This window comes from Scyliorhinus canicula, chromosome 1 (assembly GCF_902713615.1).
Source record: "Scyliorhinus canicula chromosome 1, sScyCan1.1, whole genome shotgun sequence".
Taxonomy (NCBI): Eukaryota; Metazoa; Chordata; class Chondrichthyes; order Carcharhiniformes; family Scyliorhinidae; genus Scyliorhinus; species Scyliorhinus canicula.
In genome coordinates, this window is record NC_052146.1 from 291,176,291 (window position 1) to 291,200,133 (window position 23,843).

Below are 23,843 nucleotides of genomic sequence, written 5' to 3' on the forward strand. Positions count from 1 at the left end.
AGGCATCGATTTCCCTGTTACTTAAGAAAGATGAGGATCCGACGGAGTGTGGGTCATATAGGCCCATATCACTTTTAAATGTGGACGCAAAGATATTGGCGAAGGTACTGGCAGGTAGGCTAGAGGGGTGCCTCCCGAAGGTGATAGGTGAAGATCAGACGGGTTTTGTGAGAGGGAGGCAGGTCTTTTCGAAAATTAGGAGGGTATTGAACGTGGTTATGGTACTGGCGGAGGGGAAGGAAACAGAGGTGGTTGTGGCATTGGACGCAGAGAAAGCATTTGACCGGGTAGAATGGGGGTACTTTTTTAAAAATAAATTTAGATTACCCAATTATTTTTTCCAATTAAGGGGCAATTTAGCGTGGCCAATCCACTTACTCTGCACATTTTTGGGTTGTGGGGGTGAAACCCACGCAGACACGGGGAGAATGTGCAAACTCCACACAGACAGTGACCCAGAGCCGGGATCGAACCTGGGACCTCAGCGCCGTGAGGCGGTTGTGCTAACCACTAGGCCACCGTGCTGCCCCGAATGGGGGTACTTGATGGCAATTCTAGAGCGGTTCGGAATTGGACCCAGATTTGTGAACTGGGTAAAGCTATAATATAAGGAGCTGAGGGCCAGCGTCTGCACAAATAAGATCAGCTCAGAATACTTTCCTCTCCACCGTGGGACGAGGCAGGGATGTCCTACGTCCCCCCTACTGTTTGCACTCGCGATTGAGCCATTGGCCATCGCATTAAGACGTTCGGGGGTATGGAAAGGGATAGTGCGGGGGGGGGGGGGGATTAAACATAGGGTGTCCTTATATGCTGATGACTTGTTACTATATGAGTGAATAGGGGGAATACTGGAGCTGCTTCGGGTGTTTTGGTCTTTCTCGGGGTACAAATTAAATCTAGACAAGAGTGAATATTTTGTGTCTCGGCCAGGGGTGGGGGGCTCCCATTCCGTAGGGCTGGGACTCACTTTAGATCCCTGGGGGCTGCAGGCTGCTCGAGATTGGGGAGGGGGTGGGGGTGGGGGGGTCCGTAGGTACAATATTTCTAGGTTGGTGGGGAGGGTGAAAGATGATCCGGCAAGGTGGGATGGTCTCCCTTTGTCATTGGTGGGTTGGGTACAGGTGATTAAAATGAATGTGCTGCCGCGATTCCTCTTTATTTTTCAATGCCTGCCTATTTTCCTGCCAAAGGCATTTTTTAGAGAGATTGAAGGGATGATTACCTCCTTCATATGGGGAGGGAAGGTGGCCAGAATTAAAAAGGTGCCACTACAGAGAGGAAGGCAGGCAGGGGGTTTGGGTCTTCCGAACCTGATGTATTATTATTGGGCAGCGAAGGTGGAGAAGGTACAGAGCTGGGTCAGAGGGGTTAACTCCATATGGGTCAGAATGGAGGAGAGCTTGGGTAGGGGGTCGGGATCGACGGCCCCGGGGAGATACTCAGGGAGTCTGGTAGTAATAGCTTTGTTGAGAATTTGGAGGCAGTCTCAACAGCACTTCAGGTTAGGGGCAGGGTCAAGGGAAATGCCGATTCAGGGGAACCATAGATTTGAGCCAGGGAAGTGGGATGGACATTTTCGGAGATGGGAGGAGAAAGGAATTAGGACATTAAAAGATTTGTTTCTTGGGGGTCATTTTGCAGGATTGAAGGAGCTGGGAGCGAAGTATGGGCTGGAGCAGGGGGAAATGTTTAGATACATGCAGGTTTGAGACTTTGCCAGAAAGGAGATGCAGAGCTTCCCAATAGAGCCGGCTTCCACATTGCTGGAGGAGGTCCTGACAACAGGGGGACTGGAGAAGGGGGTAGTATCGGTGGTTTACAGGGCTATTTTGGAGGAGGAGAAGGCACCGCTAGAAGGGATCAAAACAGAAGTAGGACGATGAGTTGGGAGAGGGTATGAAGGAGGGGTTCTGGTGTGAAGTGCTCCAGAGGGTGAACGCCTCCACCTTGTGTGGGAGGTTGGGGCTGATACAGCTGAAAGTGGTGTATAGAGTGCACCTTACAAAGGCAAGGATGTGCCGGCTCTTTGAGGGGGTAGAAGATATGTGTGTCCTGTCCAAAGCTGGAGGATTACTGGAATGAGGTTTTTAAGGTAATCTCTAAAGTGGTGCATGTGAAACTGGACCTGGGCCCTCGGGAGGCCATTTTCGTGGTGTCGGACCAGTTGTGGTTGGAAACAGGCGCGGGGACAGACGTTTTAGCCTTCGCCTCGTTGATCGCCCGAAGGCAGATGCTGCTAGGATGGAGATCAACCTCTCCACCCTGTGCCCTGGCGTGGCGGGGGGACCTGTTGGAATTCTTGGTTCTTGAAAAGGTCAAATTTGAACTGAGGGGAAGGATGGTGGGGTTCTACAATTCATGGGCATTATTCATTATGCGCTTTCGAGAATTGGATCACATCGAACATTAGGCGGCTTGGGGCCTGGGAGGGTTGGGGACAGGGACTTTATGTGTTAATGGTGACGATGGGTGATTCCTGATTCCTTTTTGTTATTTGTTTATGTTAACATGCGGGCCAATGTCTGGGGTTTGGTGGGAGGATGGGATCATTGTTATTGATATGGGGATGGGCATTACATTTGTTACTGATTATTGTTTATTGTGGGTGAAAATCTGGGAGAAAATGTGAAAAAGGAGAATAAATAATATTTTAAAAAAATATTTGGAGTCAGAGACTCTAAGACAAGGAAGATTCATGTAGGTCACACATGTCAATGATGCCTTCGGGTTGATATTCTGATGAGCTTCGCAGTAGCTCAAGTGCAAAAAGAACAATTAAGTTAGAAAACATGTTACAATTACGATCTTATACCAAATTTTAAATTAAATTATTGGATATATCAGAAAACTAATTTTTAAATCCAATTATTAGATGTACCAGAATATTTGTTTAATAATGAGCAAATAAACTCAAATCTTCTTGATGTTCAGTTCTTAGGAATGAATAAAAACAGAAACGTGTTACTCAGAAAATTACTTGCAGGGCACAATATGTTTCTTTACACTTACCGTGTCAATCATTCTACGGGCTTCCTCTTCTTCTGTATTGGAATTTTCAAGTTCAATAGTGTATGTTCCTTTATCACTTTGATCATCATCATTTTCCTTTGTGGCCAATGGTGAAATCATTTGTTGTTCTAGCTGTTGACTATAGTTCAGTCTATGCCCACTGCTACTAGAACTTCTCAGCTGTGTTGTCTGGGCAGATACTAATGGAATCGATGTTTCATCAGATTTTTGTTTTTGCAAATGTTTGGTTTGATGAAGTTCAGGTACACCGTGTGATGATTTAGCTTGAGGGGGACTTGGCTGATGTGTTAAAGAAGTTGTCTTCGATTCAGCTGTTTTACCTTTTGACCTGTCTGGCTTTGCAGGTGGACATGGATGAGGACCTTCTTCGGGTAGAGCTGCTGCAATTTGTGTGAAAGAATAGGATCGTCGCTTCCGTGGATTATCTTCATCAAAGAACTCTATCATAAAGGCAGTCCTACTCATTGAAGGAACCTCATGGGCTTTTTCTGAAGCTGAAGTCTTTTGATGATGAAGCCTGTGTTGTTCTGCACGATACATTCTCAATTGATCTTCAAGTGCAGCATGTTTGTGAGCCCGCCTTTGGCCATTTCCATTTTCTGTGTCACTTTGTGTTCCATCGTCATGTTTACTTCCTAAACAAGAAACAAAGCACGAGAATATAATTTCGAAAATCTATAGAAATATCTGCCTGTGTTTCATGTTCGGTGAAAGACAGCCAGGGCAATATAACATTTAGCGATTCCTCACAAATATGCAATGTTTGGTGTATGCTGCAATGATGGTCAAAAACAATACGTAACACAGTCCAAACAATAAACCTTTAAATAAGTGAACAATGACTCATGGGCAGAACTGAGTTGCTATTATTCTCCAAGCTCTTGCTTTTGCCCAAGTAACAAACTGAGCTGCCCTCCAAACACAGATGAGCCAGGAAGTACAGCTGTGCTATTCTTGTTTTGTGTACATGCTTACCAAGCTAAGGCTAATTTATTACTTTCTTTGTTTTCAAAAGGAAAAGGCCAGATGTCACTGCAAAACATATGTATTCTTGTTAAGGCAGACTTACTATAATAAAAATTACATTTACAAAGGGAGAAGTGGCAGTTTCAACACACATTAAAAAAAAGTTTACCAAATACTTGTGTTGCCCATGATGACAATGCCATATTAAGAAATTCCAACAGCCGATATTATGAATATGGGGAGAAGGCCAGCAGAATGCTTGCGCAACAGCTCAGAAAGAGGGAGGCAGCCAGGGAGATTGGGAAAGTAAGGGACAGAGATGGGAACCTGCTCGGAGATTCAGCAGGGGTTAATAGGGCGCTCAAGGAGTTTTATAGCAGGCTGTATGAGTCGGAACCTCCAGCTGGGCCGGAGGGGATGAGGCAATTCTTTGGGGTGCTGAGGTTCCCGAAGGGTTGGTAGAAGGGCTGGGGGCCCCGATCAGTATGGAAGAAATAGCAGAAGGGCTGAAGGCCATGCAGTCGGGTGAAGCCCCGGGACCGGACGGGTACCCAGTGGAGTTTTATAAAAAGTTCTCTGGGATATTGGGATTGCTGCTGATGAGGACATTTAATGAAGCAAGGGAGAGAGGGGTGCTTCCCCGACGATGTCACAGGCCACAATCTCATTGATCCTGAAGCAGGATAAGAACCCGGAGCTATACAGGTCCTACAGACCGATCTCCTTATTAAATGTGGACTCCAAACTGTTGGCCAAAACCTTGTCATCTAGGATCGAAGACTGCATTTGGACGTGATTGGGAAGGACCAGATGGGATCCGTTAAGGGCAGGCAGTTGGCGGCCAACGTTAGAAGGCTGCTGAATGTGATCATGATGCCCCCAGAGGGTAGGGACGTAGAGGAAGTGGTCGCAATGGACGCAGAGAAGACATTTGAACGGGTGGAATGGACCTATTTGTGGGAGGTGCTGTGGCGGTTTGGGTTTGGACGGGGCTTCATCGACTGGGTTAGGCTGCTGTATCAGGCGCCCGTGGCGAGTGTATGGACGAACAGGTTGACATCTGGCTATTTTAGGCTGCTCTGGCGGACAAGGCAGGGATGCCCCCTCTCCCCATTGCTGTTTACGCTGCCCATAGAGCCGCTGGCAATCGCGCTGAGAGCCTCAGGAGGCTGGAAGGGGCTGGTTCGGGGAGGGGTGGAACACAGAGTCACGCTATACACAGATGTCCTGCTCCTATATGTTTCTGACCCACTAGAAGGGAGAAATTATGAGGATTCTGCGGGAATTTGGCCAGTTTGGGGTTATAAATTGAACATGGGGAAAAGTGAGATGTTCGCGATCCAGACAAGGGGGCAGGAGAGGTGACTGGGGGAGCTACCTTTAGAGTGGCAGGGGGAAGCTTTCGGTACCTAGGCATCCAGGTGGCACGGGAATGGGAACGGCTACACAAGTTAAATTTGACCCGACGAGTAGACCAAATGAAGGAAGATTTCCGAAGGTGGGACATGCTCCCGCTATCACTGGCTGGGAGGGTACAGACAATGAAAATGACGGTCCTCCCGAGATTCCTGTTTGTGTTTCAGTGCCTCCCCATCTTTATTCCACGGGCCTTTTTTAAGCGGATCAACAAGGTCATCTCTGGCTTTATATGGGCGGGTAAGACCCCGCAAGTTAAAAAGGGGATGCTGGGGCGTAGCCGGGGGGAGGGCGGGATAGTGCTGCCGAACTTTAGTAATTATTATTGGGTGGCAAATATAGCCATGATTAGGAAGTGGGTGGTGGGGGGCGGGGTCGATGTGGGAGCGAGTAGAGGTGGCATCATGCAAGAGCACGAGTTTGGGGGCATTGCTAACGGCGCCTCTGCCATTCCTGCCGGCATGGTACTCCACCAGTCCCGTGGTGGTGGCGGCCCTTAGAGTCTGGGGGCAGTGGAGGAAACACGTGGGAGCAGAGAGATCATCGGTCTGGTCCCCAATCTGCAATAATCATCGGTTTGCCCCGGGGAGGTTGGATGGAGGGTTTTGGAGATGGCAAAGAGCAGGAATCGAGAGGTTGGGAGATCTGTTTGTAATGGGGAGCTTTCCCAGCCTGAGGGAGTTGGAGGAGAAATTTGAATTGACGGGTGGTAATGAGTTTAGGTACCTGCAGGCACGAGATTTCCTACGCAGGCATGTCTCAACCTTCCCGCTCCTACCGCCAAGGGGATACAGGACAGGGTACTTTCCAGAATATGGGTGGGAGAAGGGAGGGTTTCGGACATTTAGAAAGAACGCATGGGGTCAGAGGACACGCAGACCGAGAAGCTGAAACACAAATGGGAAGAGGAGTTAGGAGGAGAGATAGAGGATGGTCTCTGGGCAGATGTGTTGAGTAGAGTCAATGCGTCCACAACATGTGCCAAGCTCAACCTGATACAGTTTAAGGCCGTTCACCGGGCACAAATGACAGTGGCCCGGATGAGCAGCTTCTTTGGGGTAGAAGACAGGTGCGCAAGGTGTGCGGGAGGACTAGCGAACGGGTGGAATGGACCTATTTGTTCACTAGTCCTCCTGCTCACTGACATGGGTAGCTTTTTCTGTCTGGAGAAAATCAAGTTCGCCCTAAGAGGATTAATGTCAGGGTCCATCTTAGGTGGCAGCCGTTCGTCGACTTCTTTGGGAAAAATTAACCTTCAGCAAAGTGGGGGGGGGGGGGGGGGGGGGGGGTTTGGTTTAGATTAGATTAGTGTGTAAGAAAGGTGGGACCTGTGAGGAAGACGGCCTTTGCACTATGTTTATATTTGTATGTACACTGTTTCTTCTGTTATTGTTATAAAATCATAAATACCTCAATAAAATTTTTATTAAAAAAAAAGAAATTCCAACAGTAATTGTTAAAAAAATGTTCCCTGCCCATCACTAATATTTCTTTGACTCAATCTAAAAATGTTAACTCTGCAGTTAATGAAAATACAGCAAAATAAAAAACACTGCTCAAAAACACCAAAATCTGGAGACTGCCTCACCATTTTGAAAAAGTGACAGCCAGGAGACACTTAAGGCAGAGAAAACAAGAGGATGGATACAAATGAAAAGAGCTCAGAGAGGACCAAAAACAAGTAGCATATGAACTGCAAATTAATAGCACGGATTGCTTCAAAAGAAAAGGGGGGGGGGGGGTGCCCCGGGCCTACTTTCTGGTGCAGCAGGCCCCTGAACACCGACGCCATGTTGGTGGGGGCTGGCGCATTAAAGAAGTCCCCCACGCATGCGCAGGTTGGCGCGGCCCAACTGCACATGCGCGGGTTGGCGCGATGCACATTTGGCACTGCGAAAGGAGGCTGGAGCGGCATGAACCGCTCTAGCGCCGTGCTAGCCCCCTGTGGGGGCCAGAATCGGTCGTACTCGGGCACCGTTCGCGTCGTCGTGAAACGTGACGGCGTTCACAACGGCGCGAACACTTGGGCTCCATATTGGAGAATCGCCCCCATTAAGTTTAACTGTTCAGTGGAGGTTAGCAGACAACAACATTCACAAAGTTCTGAAGAAACGCCCTTGTCCTGAAATGTTAACTCTACTTCTCTTTACACAAATGCTGCCAGGTCTGCTGTTTTTATTGCACACCGTTGGTCAAGCTTTAGCAATTCAAAGAGTGGGAAGTATTCCAGATGTCGGCGGGATTCTCTCAGCACAGGCCGAGCCAGAGAATTGCCGGACGGGCACAAATCACGTGACGACGCCCCGCCGTTTCTCCGCCCGGTGTGGGCCGAGCGGCTATGCAAAAAACCCAAGTTCGCCGGTGCCTTTCATACCTGCTCTTACCCGGCGGGCCCTCGGCGTGGATCCATCCGGGGGGGGGGGGGGGGGGGGGGGGCCTCCGCTGTGGCCTGGCCCGCGATCCGGAACAACCGATTGGCGGGCCGGCCTCTAGGGCTGGGGGCCTCTTTTGTTCCGCGTGGGCCCCTGTAGCCCTACGCCATGTTGCGCGGGGCTGGCGCGGAGAAGCGAGCCACTGCACATGCACGCATTGCCGCCAGTCCCACTACGCATGCGCAGACCCGCGGTGCCCATCTGACGCCAGGGAACAGCAGCTGGAGCGGCGTGGGTCGCTCCAGTGCCATGCTATGGGGTCAGAATCACTGCTCCTGAGGCCAAGTTGACGCCGTTGCATTTCCGTCAACACTTAGCCTCAGGATCAGAGAATTCCGTCCCAGATAAATGATGATGTCTAATTGTGTATTAATTTTATAAAATAGATTTGCTAAGTAATAAATAAATTATCAATTTTAATTCTTGCATGCAATAAGTCTGTCATGTCCAAGCCCTTCAGGTGCTGGGCTTGTGCTCTCTTTTTTTTTCCTTGTCCTGCTGCTTTAAATATTCTTCTGGGTTTACTTCCTCCATATTATATACTTTCATAAAGCCTGCTCAGAAACCCTTCTTTCTCTCTCTTTCTGTTTGAGACTAAAGAACCCTAGATTACCACATGGTTTCTCAAAGCCAGAATTGGAGAAACAGCACTTTTCAAAAGAGCACACATCTCTTTAATAATTGAAACACAGCTGTTTGAATGCCCTGTTTAGCAGTCATGTTCATGTGCTCAGTTCTCCTGTAGCAATAGGAAAAAAAACATGACCATTCAGAACTTTAAAAAGCGACAGCCTATGGAAGTAGGAATTATATACTCAGCTTCCATCTTTCAAAAATATAAAACATCGGTCAGGAAATAATGAATCTGTTAGGAAACAGACTTGAGTTCTGATATTATGCCTTGGGGTACATGTGGATAAGCACCAGACCTGGTTCACCTGAAGTTCCTCTCTTCATCATGCTAGCAAAGAAATCTACCCGTCTACTTTAAACTGGTTAAAATCAAACAGGAGAAAAGGCTAAATAACTATAATCTTTATTATAAGTTATTATAATAATCTTCATTACAAGTAGGCTTACATTAACATTGCAATAAAAGCCCCATGTCGCTCCATTCCAGCGGCTGTTCAGGGACACAGAGGGAGAATTCAGAATGTTGAATTCACCCAACAAGTACGTTTTTCAGGACTTGCTGGAGGAAACTGGAGTGCCCGGAGGAAACCCACAAAGACACGGGGAGAATGTGCAAACTCCGCATTGACGGTGACCGAAGCCAGGAAACAAACCTGGAACCCTGGCGCTGTGAAGCAAAAGTGCTAACCACTGTACTACTGTGCCGCCCTGTAACGGTGTACTTGTGCATAATTTTGGGGCCTTTTTGTGCTTAAATGTGCCCATTGCATTTATATTTAATCAATACTTCTGAAAAAAAGAAATTTGGGGCCAATTGCAATATTTTGCATCTCAACTATGGGTGATCACCTTCATGACATTACATAGAACATACAGTGCAGAAGGAGGCCATTCGGCCCATCGAGTCTGCACCGACCCACTTAAGCCCTCACTTCCACCCTATCCCCGGAACCCAATAACTCTTCCTAACCTTTTTGGTCACTAAGGGCAATTTATCATGGTCAATCCACCTAACCTGCATGTCTCTGGATTGGATTAGGAAGGAAGCATGGACTTAGGGCACGTTGAAGGAAGAAAATGGTTATTATAACTTGATTCTTTAGTGGAGAGAGAAAAGAGAATTTATGATCTTGAATGCAGTTATTGAATATTAATGAACGTGACTCTAGATTCCACTTTGTCTCGAAAACTACCACACCCAAGTTTCTCAAACCAGCTGCCACAGATATCAGTTGTGTTTTTCCTCCCTGAACCAATTTTGCTCCCTTTTCCACCTATTGTTGGGAATAATATGTTTTTAAGTTTAATTTCTATTTTTATTTGTTATTACAAAAGGTGGAACATGGTTTGTTAGTTCTTTTGTGAGCTTAGTGCCCGGTCTGGAAGGCCTCCGAGCAAATCAGTTTAGTGATTTTGGGGGAAAAAAACCAAAGTAGAATAAAGCTGCTGTGCCTAGGAACAGGGAAAGTTCGACACACAGACACTAGGAAAGACAGGAAAGAAGTTTAGAGAATGAAAGCAGGATTTCTAAACACTCCAGTCAGAAATCTTGCAAGACTGCTGAGGGACTGAGTTTACGAAATGCAGGTGTTTGCTCGCAATTGAAGTAATAGTGAGTTTATATTGAGGTTTTGGGTCTCTCAGGAAAAGATACCAGTTGGGGAAAAGTATCTAGTGCATGCTTAGAAATCCACCGGAAGAAAACCGTTTGCAACTGGGCCATCCTGAGCAAGAAAACTTGGTGACCGTGGTCGATCTTCACTGGGTTTATGTCAAGGTTTTGCTGGGATAAAATAAATAGTGCGAGTTTGAAACATTTATTGGGCTTGTATTGAGATCTTTCCAACTTTTGTGCCGTGTAACGAGACTTAATTTTTCCTTATTTAATTAATGTTTTATTCATTGTTAAAAATTCAGTAAACTCCTGTGAATTTGTACAGTAACTTTTCAAAAAGTTTCTTAAATAAACAAAGCTAGAATCTATCAAGCCAAGTTTCACTTTGGAATCTGACTTGTCCACTATTACCAGCTGGAATCGCAAAACATTTTTTTAAAAAATAATTTTTATTGGAATTTTTTGAAAAATATATATCAACAAAACAATAATAACAATAATAATAATAAACATCCCCCGGCACCCGTAACAACGCATATAACAACCCCCCCCCACCCCAATAAACAACAGAATAAATTAACAATAAGCAAATTAACTTAAACCCCCCCTCCCCCCTCAACCCCCCGCTAAACCCCCCACCCCCTTTCCCCCCCTTGTTGCTGCTGCTGCTGACCTAGTACCTTATCGTTGAGCCAGAAAGTCGAGGAAAGGCTGCCACCTCCTAAAGAACCCTTGTACCGACCCCCTCAGGGCGAACTTGACCCTCTCCAACTTAATGAATCCCGCCATGTCATTAATCCAGGTCTCCACACTCGGAGGTCTCGCATCTTTCCACTGCAGCAAGATCCTCCGCTGGGCTACTAGGGACGCAAAGGCCAAGACAACGGCCTCTTTCGCCTCCTGCACTCACGGCTCCACCCCAACCCCAAATATCGCGAGTCCCCAACCTGGCTTGACCCTGGATCCCACCACCCTCGACACCGTCCCCGCCACCCCCTTCCAGAACTCCTCCAGTGCCGGGCATGCCCAGAACATATGGGCATGGTTCACTGGACTCCCCGAACACCTGACGCACCTGTCTTCGCCCCCAAAAAACCTACTCATCCTAGATCCGGACATGTGGGCCCGGTGCAGCACCTTGAACTGGATGAGACTAAGCCTCGCACATGAAGAGGAGGAGTTCACCCTCTCCAGGGCGTCCGCCCATGTCCCCTCCTCAATCTGCTCCCCCAGCTCCACCCCCCACTTAGCCTTCAGCTCCTCTGCCGACGCCTCCCCCACCTCCTGCATTACCTGGTAGATGTCAGACACCTCCCATCCCCGACCCACACCCCGAAAGCACCCTATCCCTTACCCCCCGCGGGGGCAGCAAAGGGAACCCCTCCACCTGTCGCCTAGCAAACGCCTTGACCTGAAGGTACCTGAACCTATTCCCCGGGGGGAGCTCTAACTTCTCCTCCAGTTCACCAAGGCTCGCGAACCTCCCGTCAATAAACAGGTCTACCAACTTCCTAATGCCCGCCCTGTGCCACCCCAGGAACCCGCCATCCATGTTCCCTGGGACTAACCAGTGGTTCCCCCGCAGCGGGGCCTCCACCGAGCCCCCCACTTGCCCCCTGTGTCACCTCCACTGCCCCCAAATTGTGAGGGTGGCCGCCACCACCGGGCTCGTGGTGTACCTCGTTGGAGGGAGCGGCAACGGAGCCGTTACCAGGGCCTTCAGGCTCGTGCCTCCGCAGGACACCATCTCCATCCTTTTCCATGCTGCCCCCTCCCCCTCCATTACCCACTTGCGTACCATCGAGACATTAGCCGCCCAATAGTACCCAGAGAGGTTGGGCAGCGGCAGCCCCCCTCTATCCCTGCCCCGCTCTAAAAAGACCCTCCTTACCCTCGGAGTCCCATGCGCCCAAACAAATCACAGAATGCTGCTGTTTACCCTCCTAAAAAAGGCCCTCGGAACGAAAATGGGGAGGCACTGAAACAAAAACAAAAACCTCGGGAGCACCGTCATTTTAACGGACTGTACTCTACCCGCCATCGACAACGGCAGCATGTCCCACCTTTTAAATTTCTCCTCCATCTGCTCCACCAACCTAGTAAAATTGAGCTTGTGCAGAGTCCTCCAGCTCCTAGCCACCTGAACCCCCAGGTACCTAAAACTCCTCACTGCCCTCTTTAGTAGGAGCCTACCAATCCGGTCCTCCTGATCTCCCGGGTGTACGACAAACAGCTCACTCTTGCCCAGGTTCAATTTATATCCCGAGGAACTCCCGAACTCAGCAAGAATCTCCATCACCTCCGGCATTCCCCCCACTGGGTCTGCTACATACAACAGCAAGTCGTCCGCATACAGCGACACTCGGTACTCCTCCCCACCTCGCACCAAACCCCTCCACCTCCTCGACTCCCCGAGAGCCATGGCAAGAGGCTCTATTGCCAGCGCAAAAAGCAAGGGGGACAGGGGGCACCCCTGCCTCGTCCCACGGTGGAGCCTGAAGTATTCGGAACTCCTCCCATTTGTCGCTACACCTGCCATCGGGGCCTCGTACAGCAACCTCACCCATTTAATAAACCCCACCCCAAACCCGAACCTCTCCAACACCTCCCACAAGTACCCCCACTCAACCCTGTCAAAGACCTTCTCCGCATCCAATGCCACCACAATCTCCGCCTCTCCTTCTGCTGCCGGCATCATTATCACAGTTAGCAGCCTTCGCATGTTAGTGTTCAGCTGCCTCCCCTTCACAAAACCCGTCTGATCTTCATGTATTACCCCCGGCACACAGTCCTCTATTCTAGTGGCCAAGATCTTCGCCAGCAACTTGGCGTCTACATTCAGCAGTGAAATCGGCCTGTATGAACCGCACTGCAAGGGGTCCTCATCACGCTTCAGGATCAGGGAGATTAGTGCCGAGACATCGTCGTGGGCAGAACACCCCCCTCCCATGTCTCGTTAAAGGTCCTGACCAACAGGGGGCCCAGCAGGTCCGCATATTTCTTATAAAATTCAACCGGGAACCCATCCGGTCCCGGCGCCTTCCCCGACTGCATGTGGCCAATCCCACTGGCCAGCTCCTCCAACTCGATCGGCTCCCCCAGTCCCTCCACTTGCTCCCTTGGAAATCGGAGCCCGTCCAAAAAATTCTCCATTCCCCCTCCCACCGCCAGCGGCTCCGACCGGTACAATTCCCTATAGAAGTCCCTAAAGACCTCATTGACCTCTGCCCCCTGCCGCACCACATTCCCATCTCTATCCTCCACTCCACCAATCTCTTTAGCCGCTTACAGCTTACGCAGCTGGTGCGCCAGCATCCTGCTCGCCTTCTCTCCATACTCATAGACTGCTCCCTGCGCCTTCCTCCACTGTGTCTCCGCCTTTCTGGTGGTCAATAAATCAAACTTGGCCTGCAAGCTACGCCGTTCCCCCAGCAATCCCTCCTCCGGGGCCTCCGCGTACCTCCTATCCACACTCAACAGCTCCTCCACCAGTCTCTCCCTCTCCCTCCTCTACCCCCTCTCCCTATGGGCTCGGATGGAGATCAGCTCCCCCCTAATCACTGCCTTCAGAGCCTCCCACACCATCCCCACCTGGACCTCCCCAGTATCATTGACCTCGAGGTACCTCTCAATACATCCCCGAACCCTCCTGCACACCTCCTCATCAGCCAACAACCCCACGTCCAGACGCCAAAGCGGGCGCTGGTCCCGCACCTCCCCCATCTCCAGATCCACCCAATGCAGAGCATGGTCCGAAATCGCAATAGCCGAATACTCGGCCTCCTCCACCCTCGGGACCAGTCCCCTACTCAAAACAAAGAAATCAATGCGGGAATAAACCCTGTGCACATGGGAGAAAAAAAGAGTACTCCCGAGCCCTCGGCCTCCCGAACCTCCAGGGATCCACTCCTCCCATCTGGTCCATAAACCCCCTCAATACCTTGGCCGCCGCTGGCCTCCTGCCTGTCCTTGAACTAGAACGATCCAATAGGGGATCCAGCACCGTATTGAAGTCCCCCACCCATGATCAAGCCCCCCACCTCCAGGCCAGGAATGCGGCCCAACATACGCCTCATGAAACCAGCATCATCCCAATTTGGGGCGTACACATCAACCAACACCACCCTCTCCCCCTGCAGCTTACCGCTCACCATCACATATCTGCCGCCACTATCAGCCACAACCTCAGACACCTCAAACGCCACCCTCTTCCCCACCAGGATCGCCACCCCCCGGTTCTTCGAGTCGAGCCTGGAGTGGAAAACCTGCCCCACCCACCCCTTCCTCAGATGGACCTGGTCCGCCACCTTCAGGTGGGTCGCCTGGAGCATGGCCACGTCCGCCTTCAGCCCCTTCAGATGCGCAAACACCCGGGCCCGCTTAACCGGCCCATTCAACCCCCTCACGTTCCACGTAATCAGCCGGATCAGGGGGCACCCCGCCCCCCTCGACTAGCCATAACCCATCGACTGCTCGCCCCTGGCCATCACCCATCCGGCCCGTTTCCCACGGCGATAGAACCTCACCCCCCCCCCCCCCCCCCCGAACTCCTCCCTGGCCAATCCAGCAGCAACCCAGTATCCCCCCCCCAGGCTAGGACCCCTCTTAGCCGCGACTCTCCCTCCACTGTACTCCCGTGGGCCAGCTGACTTTTGCTGACCCCGGCAGCTCCCGCTCTAACTCCGACCCCTCCCGATACGAGGTCCCCCCTCCTCCCCGCATCAGCTCTTGGGCACCGCTTCAGCGTGGGAAACCTGGTCTAATAACCACGCCCCTCGCCACCAGCTCCACCCCCTCGTCCCGCAGCACGGGAAACCAGAGAAAAGCCCACGCTTTCACACTGCCCCACCCCACCAATGCAGCTCCCAAACCGCAGTCCCAGCCCAACCACCAACTCCGTACAAACAAAGACACAGATCAACCACAAACCCCAGTTCCCCCCTTAGAACACAGAACCATAACCCACATCGTCCGAAAGCGAGAGAAAAAACAAAAACAAACAGAATAACCCACTACAGCATAAACAATGATACATGAATAGAATAGAAAAACTCCCACAGCCCCCAATCTCTAGTTTGAGTCCAGCTTTTCAGCCTGCACAAAGGCCCTCGCTTCCTCCGGGGACTCAAAGTAGTGATGCCAGACCTTGTAGGTGACCCACAGGCGCGCAGGCGGCAACATGCCGAAATTCACCTGCTTTCCATGGAGCACCGCCTTCATCCAGTTAAACCTGGCTCTCCGCTTGGCCACCTCCGCACTCCAGTCCTGGTAGATACGCACTACCGAATTCTCCCACTTACTACTCCTCACCTTCTTGGCCCATCGGAGAACACACTCCCGGTCACTGAACCGATGGAACCGCACCAGCACCACCCTAAAGGGTTCATTCGCCTTGGGCCGCCTGGCCAGTACTCTATGGACCCCCTCCAGGTGCAGATGGAAGAAACCTCCTCCTCGCGCTCAGAGGCCTGCTGCTGCAACTCAAGCATCGCTGCACCCTGGCTTGTCTGGGTCTCCAGCAGCTTACTCGTCGTCACCTTCAGGGATTCCAACAACTCCCCTTTCAGCTCCGTGAAATAGCGCAGAAGGGCCGCCTACTGCTCCTCAGCCCACTGCCTCCACTCCTTAGGGGCTCCACCGGCCACCATTTTGTCCACCTTCCCCCGCTTTTCCAGGGGAGCTGCTGCCGTTTTTCTCCTCGCCCCACTTCGAGTCCGAACCATAAATCCCGGGGGGTTTTGCTTCAGACCCCTTTATCCACCGGGAATCGTCGAATCTGCGCCGTTTGGGGCCCTTAAAAGAGCCCACAAGTCCTTTTAAAGCGGGAGCTGCCGAACGTGCGGCTTAGCTCCGCATAGCTTCAACCGGAAGTCTGGAATCGCAAAACTTAACTATAAAAAAAAAGTTCCAAAATAAACTGGATTGGTGAAAATTGAAGGAAAAGGTTTGGCCATTTAATTTTAGGATGTTCCATTCTTCATGTCTTGATAATGATTAATGGGTTACAGATATTTTATTTGAATTGAGAACAATAAAACAAAATGAATAGAAATGAGCAATGAGTGAAATACTTTAGTCCCCCTATCAGCAGTTCGTTATCTCTTGCCAATGTTGTCAGGGCCCCTGTTCCCTTTCTTTTAGGTGCATTACGTTTGCTTTGTAAAACTTTTAAAAATTAACCTCATTTTGAAATTAAATCTTTCCGTATTCTACACTTTTCGTGTTAGAGACTACGGTCTATTTTGTCATCTTCCTATTTTGACAAGCATTGAACATTTCACCCTATTCATTGGTAATAAATATACCTTTATGGCAATTTAGGAAATTGTTCCGATTAAGAGCCGTCATGACCTGAAACATTAAATCTCTTTTAACTCCACAGATGCTGATAATTTCCAGCTTGTTTTTATTTCGGAAATTGCAATTCCCACAGAATCCCTGCAATACAGGAGGAGGCCATTCAGCCCATTGAGTCTGCACTAATCCTCGAAAGAACATTTTTACCTCGGCCCACTTCCCCACCCTATCTCCATACCACACCTAACCTGCACATCTTTGGACACTAAGGGACACTTTTAGCGTAGTAATCCACCTAACCTGCACAAATTTGGTTTGTACTAAATCTAATCACAAGTTTGGAAAGAGATAGAACATAGAACAGTACAGCACAGAACAGGCCCTTCGGCCCTCAATGTTGTGCCGAGCCATGATCACCCTACTCAAACCCACCCTATACCCGTAACCCAACAACCTCCCCCTTAACCCTACTTTTATTAGGACACTACGGGCAATTTTAGCATGGCCAATCCACCTAACCCGCACATCTTTGGACTGTGGGAGGAAACCGGAGCACCCGGAGGAAACCCACGCACACAGGGGGAGGACGTGCAGACTCCACACAGACAGTGACCCAGCCGGGAATCGAACCTGGGACCCTGGAGCTGTGAAGCATTGATGCTAACCACCATGCTACCCTGCTGCCCCACCTCATGGAGATGAAACACCTCAGCATTTCCTGTTTCAAAATAGGAAGGTATTTGTGACATGCTGTTTTGTCTCAGCATTTTTGGCCTACACAATTAATGCAAAATGACTCATTCTAGAGTAGCTCCTCATTCAGTATTAGAAGAATGGGTATGTTTTTTTTTAAAAAGGAGGACAATACAAGACTTCTGCATTTGTGACAATCAGATGCCCTCCAGCCAAATATGAAGGCTTGCAAAAATGAATGCTGCTTTTAAAATAGTTTTGGAGAGTACAGCATTATCCTGGATAGAAGGCTGATTGTGTGTGTGTGTGTGTGTGTGTGTGTGTGTGTGTGTGTGTGTGTGTGTAATTTATTGAATTAAGCTGGGAAAATGTTAGTGGAGACTACTAGTCTGGAAAAATGGGACATGAAAAGGAATAAAGATGCTAAATGAAACTACAGTCAAGTGGCTTTATAATAGGTCAGGTTTACAAATTTGTATTAAGGGATTAGGGATCTTTTTTCAGCTATTAAATTTAAAAGGGAAGTAGGAAATTTACAACTTAAAGGTTTTCATGGTAAACAGGAGAAGGTAATTCAAATTATTTGACCAGAAAGTGGGGGCCAAAGGAAAGCATGAAAGATTTTAAACGCTGAGGACAATGGAACCGTAGATGAAAGGGGAAAAGGATATTTAAGAAGAGATGCTGATTTGGTGTTGGTTGTGTGAGCAAGATCTCCTAGATCAGCTCTGGGCTGCGAAAAATAAAAGTTTGAGTCAGCCATCCAGTTAATCCACAAAAATGTATTGGGCTGCAAAAAGCAACCTTGTTCTAAAGTTCTTGGATTTCCACAGCAGAGTGGAAGTGGTATCAGACCATAAGACATAGGAGCAGAATTAGGCCTCGGCCCATCGAGTCTGCTCCATCATTCAATCATGGCTGATATTTTTCTCATCCCCATTCTCCTGCCTTCTGAGAGGCATAAGAGGTTATGTGGTATGCTTTCACAAAGCTACAGCAGTTTTGTCTTGGATGATATTACTGGATTTTTATAGTTAAATAGGTGTGTTGCCATGAAGGTCTTTACTTTTGGATCCGACCAAGTAGGGAGTCTTTCTGGGAATGTTTCATAGGACTAATTTCAATTGTATAACTGTAATCTTTTAATAATAATAATCTTCATTGTCACAAGCAGGCTTACACTTTAATGCTGCAATGAAGTTAGTGTGAAAAGCCCAGAGTCGCCACATTCCGGCGCCTGTTCGGGTACACAGAGGGAGAATTTATAATGTCTAATTCACCTAACAGCACGTCTTTCAGGACTGGTGGGAGGAAACCGGAGAATCCGGAGGAAGCCCACGCAGACACAGGAAGCATCTGCAGACTCCACACAGACAGTAACCCAAGCAGAGAATCGAACCTGGGACCGTGCCGTGTGAATCAACAGTGCTAACCACTGTGCTACCTTGTTGCCCCTTCTTGTGCACTCGTAAGTTCTCTTTGCTTCTTTTTAATAAAACTTTTAATTTTAAAAATTCTAAAAGCACTATTGTACTTTTTGCTACTGAGATGAGAATGTTTACTTCTTCTTTTCAGAACACAAACAAAAAGGGTATTTTCTCGTAAGTCAAGTTTCCCTCTAGAATTTGCTTTGGTTAGCAATTAATATCGGCTGTGATCATAATAGGTGTCACAAAGTACTTAAAAGGTACAATTTTCACCAAGCAGCTGAACTGCATTCTGACATTTTTTATATATACGTGTGCCTAGTTATGTTGAAATATTTTGAGCCCAAGCACGGTTTCAATTTGTGAATAAGCAGGCCATGGAAAGCTAAAGTTAGAATTTTAGCAATGTCAATTAACTAATTATTATGTTGTGGTACATCCATGACATTTCATAAATGGCCTAGCTTTCAAAACTTATTGCAAAATGCATGCCTTTGCTCAGGGATAATTCCTCTACCTCGTACATCAAGATTGAATTTAGTCTCCTCTATTCAGTCAGTTCCCTCTCTGGTACATGCCCCTCTATCCTATGGGAAACTGTAAGATTTATGCTAGGGGGCTACTGTTTTCACATATGACCAATAAACGATGTTAATAGGATGGAGATAGAGAACCTAGTGGCATGGTGCAATGACAACTATCTCTCCCTCATTGTCAGCAAAACTAACGAGCTGGTCATCGACTTCAGGAAGCGAAGTATCGTACACACCCCTGTCTCCATCAATGGTGCAAAGGTGGAGACGGCTGACGGCTTAAATTCCTTGGTGTGCATATCAACAACAATCTGTCCTGGTCCACCCACGGCGACGCTACGACCAGGAAAGCAGAACAGCGCCTATACTTCCTCAGGAAACTAAGGAAATTTGTCATGTCCACATTGACTCTTGCCAATTTTTACAGATGCACCAGAGAAAGCATCCTATTTGGCTGCATCACAGCCTGGTACGGCAACTGCTCAGCCCAAGACCGTTAAGAAACTAGAGAGTCGAGAACGCAACCCAGTCCATCACACAAAATCGCCTCCCATCCATCAACTCTGTCTACACCTCCTGCTGCCCTGCTGCCTTTGGAAAGCGGGCAGCATAATCAAAGACCTCTCCCACTCAGGTTATTCTCTCTTCCATCGGGCAGGAGATACAAAAGTCGGAGAACACGCACTAACAGGTTGAAAACAGCTTCTTTCTCGCTGTTACCAGACCCCTAAATGACCTTCTTATGGACTGAACTGATCTCTCTCCACATCTTTTCAACCGAGTAGTACTACACTCTGTATGCTTCACCGATATCTGTGTCTATGTATTTACATTTTGTACTTATCGTATGTCCTATGTTTCTTTTTAAAGTTAGAGTATCCAATTATTTTTTTTCCCCAATTAAGGGGCAATTTTAGCATGGCCAATCCACCCATCCTGCACATCTTTTGGGTTGTGGAGGCAAAACCCACGCAGACACGGGGAGAATGTGCAAACACCACACGGGCAGTGATCCAGGGCCGGGAGTCGAACCCGGGTCCTCAGCGCCGTAGGCAGCAATGCTAACCACAGTGCCACCATGCTGCCCATGTCCTAAGTTTTTTCATGTATGGATCTGTCTGGACTGTATGCAGAACAATACTTTTCAATGTGCCTCGGTACATATGAAAATAAATCAAATCCAATCCAAACTGAAGTGGCAGCGCCGGTTGGCAGCAAAGTTGGCTGAAACAGAGAGTATGGCAGGAGTCCTAACTGCTCATTGCTGAAACAAATGAAATGAATGCAATCCGGATAGCGCTGGACTTTTTATTGACTCAATGTGCTGTGAGGAGTTTAAAGTTTGCAAAACAAAGGCTAAGAGTTTGGAAACAAACCTCTCTTCCTTTAAACTTCCAATAATCTCAGAGGACCAAATGTTGGTCCTGAATGTTCTCATTTCTAAAGGGGAAGTGACTCTTGCCTTGAAGAAGCATCAATCTGGTAAAGGCCCAAGGCCCAATGGTTTTGAATATGAATTTTACAAGGAATTTAAAGACTTGCTAATGGATCCGTTGATTATCATGTATAGTCATTCTTTTGGACAGGTCTGCTGCTGCAGGTGCTCCGAGAAGCGAATATTGCCTATATCTGAAGGCAGACAGGAATCTTGAAGAGTGTGCATCCTATAGGCCAATTTGGCTTCGGTGCGTAGATTTGAAATTGCTGTCCAAATGTTGGCATGGCAACCAGAAGGAATTCTCCCTATGGTTATCCAGGGCGATCAGGCTGCGTTCATAAAGGGCGGGAATTTGTGTCACAGTGTCAGGAGATTATTAAATGTCAACCAGGTCTTTCAAAAACAGGTGTTAGATGGTTTAGTGAAATTCTTAGATGCAGAGAAAGGTTTTCATCGAGTGGGATGGAATTATTTATTTCATACATTGCAAGAGGGTTAGGTTGGGAGAGGAGTATGTTAAGTGCATTCAGTGCTTTATAAAGGCCCTTTGGTGTCAGTTCTTACTCGTCGTTATAGATCTGAGAAATTTGTCTCCAGCGAGGGACTAGGTGAGGGTGCCAGTTATTGTTCAAAATAGCTTTTGAGCCCCTGGCAGAGGCAATTCGACAAGCTCCCTTGGATTTTGGGCTACACAGTGGGGGGGCAAGCAAACAAGGGCCGTAATTCTCTGGCCATTGAGATTTCCTATTCCCGCTGGTAACACACCCTTTTCCCCGGGTTTCCCAGCAGTGGCTTCAATGGGAAATCCCATTGGCAAGTGGCAGGAGTAGAGAATCCTGCCACCAGCTAATGGTTTGCCGCTGAGAAAGGCACAGCTGGGGAACCTGAGATTACACTTTAGTCGTGCTGTCATTTGTATCTAAGCTGGGTATTTCTGTCCCCACTATTATTTATGTTGTGGGCAGATTTAGCTCAAAAATGGGAGGTTAGGGATGCTGAATATTAAAATGTATCAATTAGCCTCTCATCGCAGATTCATATTGAAATGGGTCAGAAAGGACCCCTCCATTTGGCTAGTCACTAAAGCAGGTCAGTTTGTATACTCCTTACAGGCCTTGTTGCTGTACAGGGATTTCAAGGCTCTGTCAAGTATGAAAATCCTATTATTATAAACACTCTAATGGAGGATGATCCATCAGCTGTAAGAAAGGGAGAGCAAAATTAACTTCCGCTCTCGCTCCCATTCAGGGAAACCCAGATTTTCCACTTGGTCTTATGGACCATAGATTCGATATCTGAAGGGTTAGAGGTATTTGTAGGCTGAGTGGCATGTTTAGTGGTGCTTCCGAGTCATCCTTTTGAGCAGATATGCCAATAATTTGGTACCCCATATTCTCCGTTTTCAAATATCTGCAACTTAAAAGACTTTATCCTTAACAAGACAACAATGCATCATGATGCTTCTGTCTCCCCGGTGGAAAATACCCTGATCCCTATGGAACCTATGAAATTAATCAGCAAGTTTTATACCACTATGTTCTAGATCCTGTGTGAATTTTTAGAAACAGTGCGGTCTTGGGATAAAGACTTTACAGTCAGTATTGATGAGGGGACCTGGGGTAATATATGTCAAAATGCCAATAAAATTTCAGTGTAACAGAATGAAGTTCAAAATGTAGAATCTGCATATCACACCAAGCTTGAGACACAGGTTTAGCCCTTTTGGTGTATTCGCACTGTGCGAAAATATCGTAACGGGAAATATGGGATTCCATCTCAAATTTATCGTATCAGTTGGCTGGACAGCTGCTTTATGATGCAGAGCAAAGCCAACAATGCGGGTTCAATTCCCGTACCAGATAAGGTTATCCATGAAGGCCCCACCTTCTCAACCTTGCCCCTTGGCTGAGGTGCGGTGATACTCAGGTAAATCACCACCAGCCAGCTCTCCCCCTCAGGAAGGGAAAGCACCTTTGGTCATCTGGGACTATGGCGATGTTACTTACTTATGTGCCAAAATTGCAAGATAGCCGAGGGAGACTATATACAACGTGTGGTCCCGAGTCAAAATTAAATAATATTGGTCTGGCGTACTTTGAGAAGCTATCTGATATGGCCTTAGAATTTTATCCTTTGTTCGGAATTCTGGGGCTCCTCGATAGGAGAATTATTGACAGTAATGAAAAAAAGCTTATAATATCCTAACTTTGCGGCACGGAAGAACATCCTTAGCTCCCGGATTGCCGATAAATATAGTTCAATTCAGAATTGGCTTAAAATTATCATGGAATGTATCTCAATGAAGTTCCCAACTTGCATACTCCATTCAAAATCGGATGCATTCAGAAAAGTATGGGATTCCATCTCAAATTTATAGCTTCCACAATGTCGGACTTGCTCCTACAAGGTTTTCCATAAGTTATGTAACCTGTTATCAACTCGCTACATGTGATGGTGTGCATCACATTACCATGTTTTCACGGCATTATCCTCTTCTTCCCAATCTTCTAGCTTATCCGTTCTTTGTTATTTTAATTGTATAATTGGAGGCACCAAGTTTAATGATTAAGCTGAACCAACTGTTCGCTTTCTCCTGTCTTTTTCTGCATTTATGCTGTACTGCACCAGTTTTGAGCGTTTGCGGCGATATTTGTAAAACTCAAATAACAATATATATTAAAAATGCCACACTTGGTCTGAATCAGATTACTTGGGTGTTCTTATATAGAAACCAAGCATATTTAAATGATTTAATGCACTAGATTAACTGCACCTGTTAGTACGAATCACTTAATGGATATGCATGTAAAGGAACGAAGTTTGATAAATAAAACAAAATGAATAGCATCCATTTACTGGAGGACTTAGTAGTCCTTTCAAAATTCACACTCGAGGAAGCAATAAATAAATCAGTCCTTCAAAATTAAATAACTTGCATTTAAATAATGCTTTCAATTTAGAAAACCATTGCACGTTCTTAGGGACACAATCAGCCGAAAATGGATGTCAGAGAAGAATTCATCAAGAGGGAGAAAAAGATCTTGGGATAATAAATTGGATCTGGAAAGGAGGAAGTTGGTTCCGGAAAGGAATCTATACCTATGAGTCTTTTTAGAATGAAGGCACAGCCTCCAATGGCTACTATGGCACAAAAGGAAGAGTTGAAGGAACAAGGAGTTTGGAGTTGCTGTATAGCTGGAAAAAGTTAAAAAGATGGGGAGAAGAAAGGCCATGAAGGAATTAAAACAATTTTAACTAAGGAGGCTGCAGCCTAGGGAAATCAGTATGCACAGTGGTCAGCAGTATTTGGCATTGGATAGGATAAATGTGCAGTGTTTCAGGCAAGATGAAGTTTTCACA

The 23,843-nt window shown here is 47.6% G+C and overlaps 1 protein-coding gene across 13 annotated transcripts in view; it reads right to left on the reverse strand.

The window, feature by feature from the left end:
- Positions 1–23,843, reverse strand: part of cep170aa (centrosomal protein 170Aa) — a 198,809-nt gene that overhangs the window by 105,703 nt on the left and 69,263 nt on the right. For all 13 annotated transcript variants that reach the window (XM_038815096.1, XM_038815157.1, XM_038815166.1 and 10 more), the window contains one exon: positions 3,013–3,668. In XM_038815096.1, the coding sequence (XP_038671024.1) occupies positions 3,013–3,668 (656 nt within the window). The remainder of the gene's footprint in view (positions 1–3,012; positions 3,669–23,843) is intronic.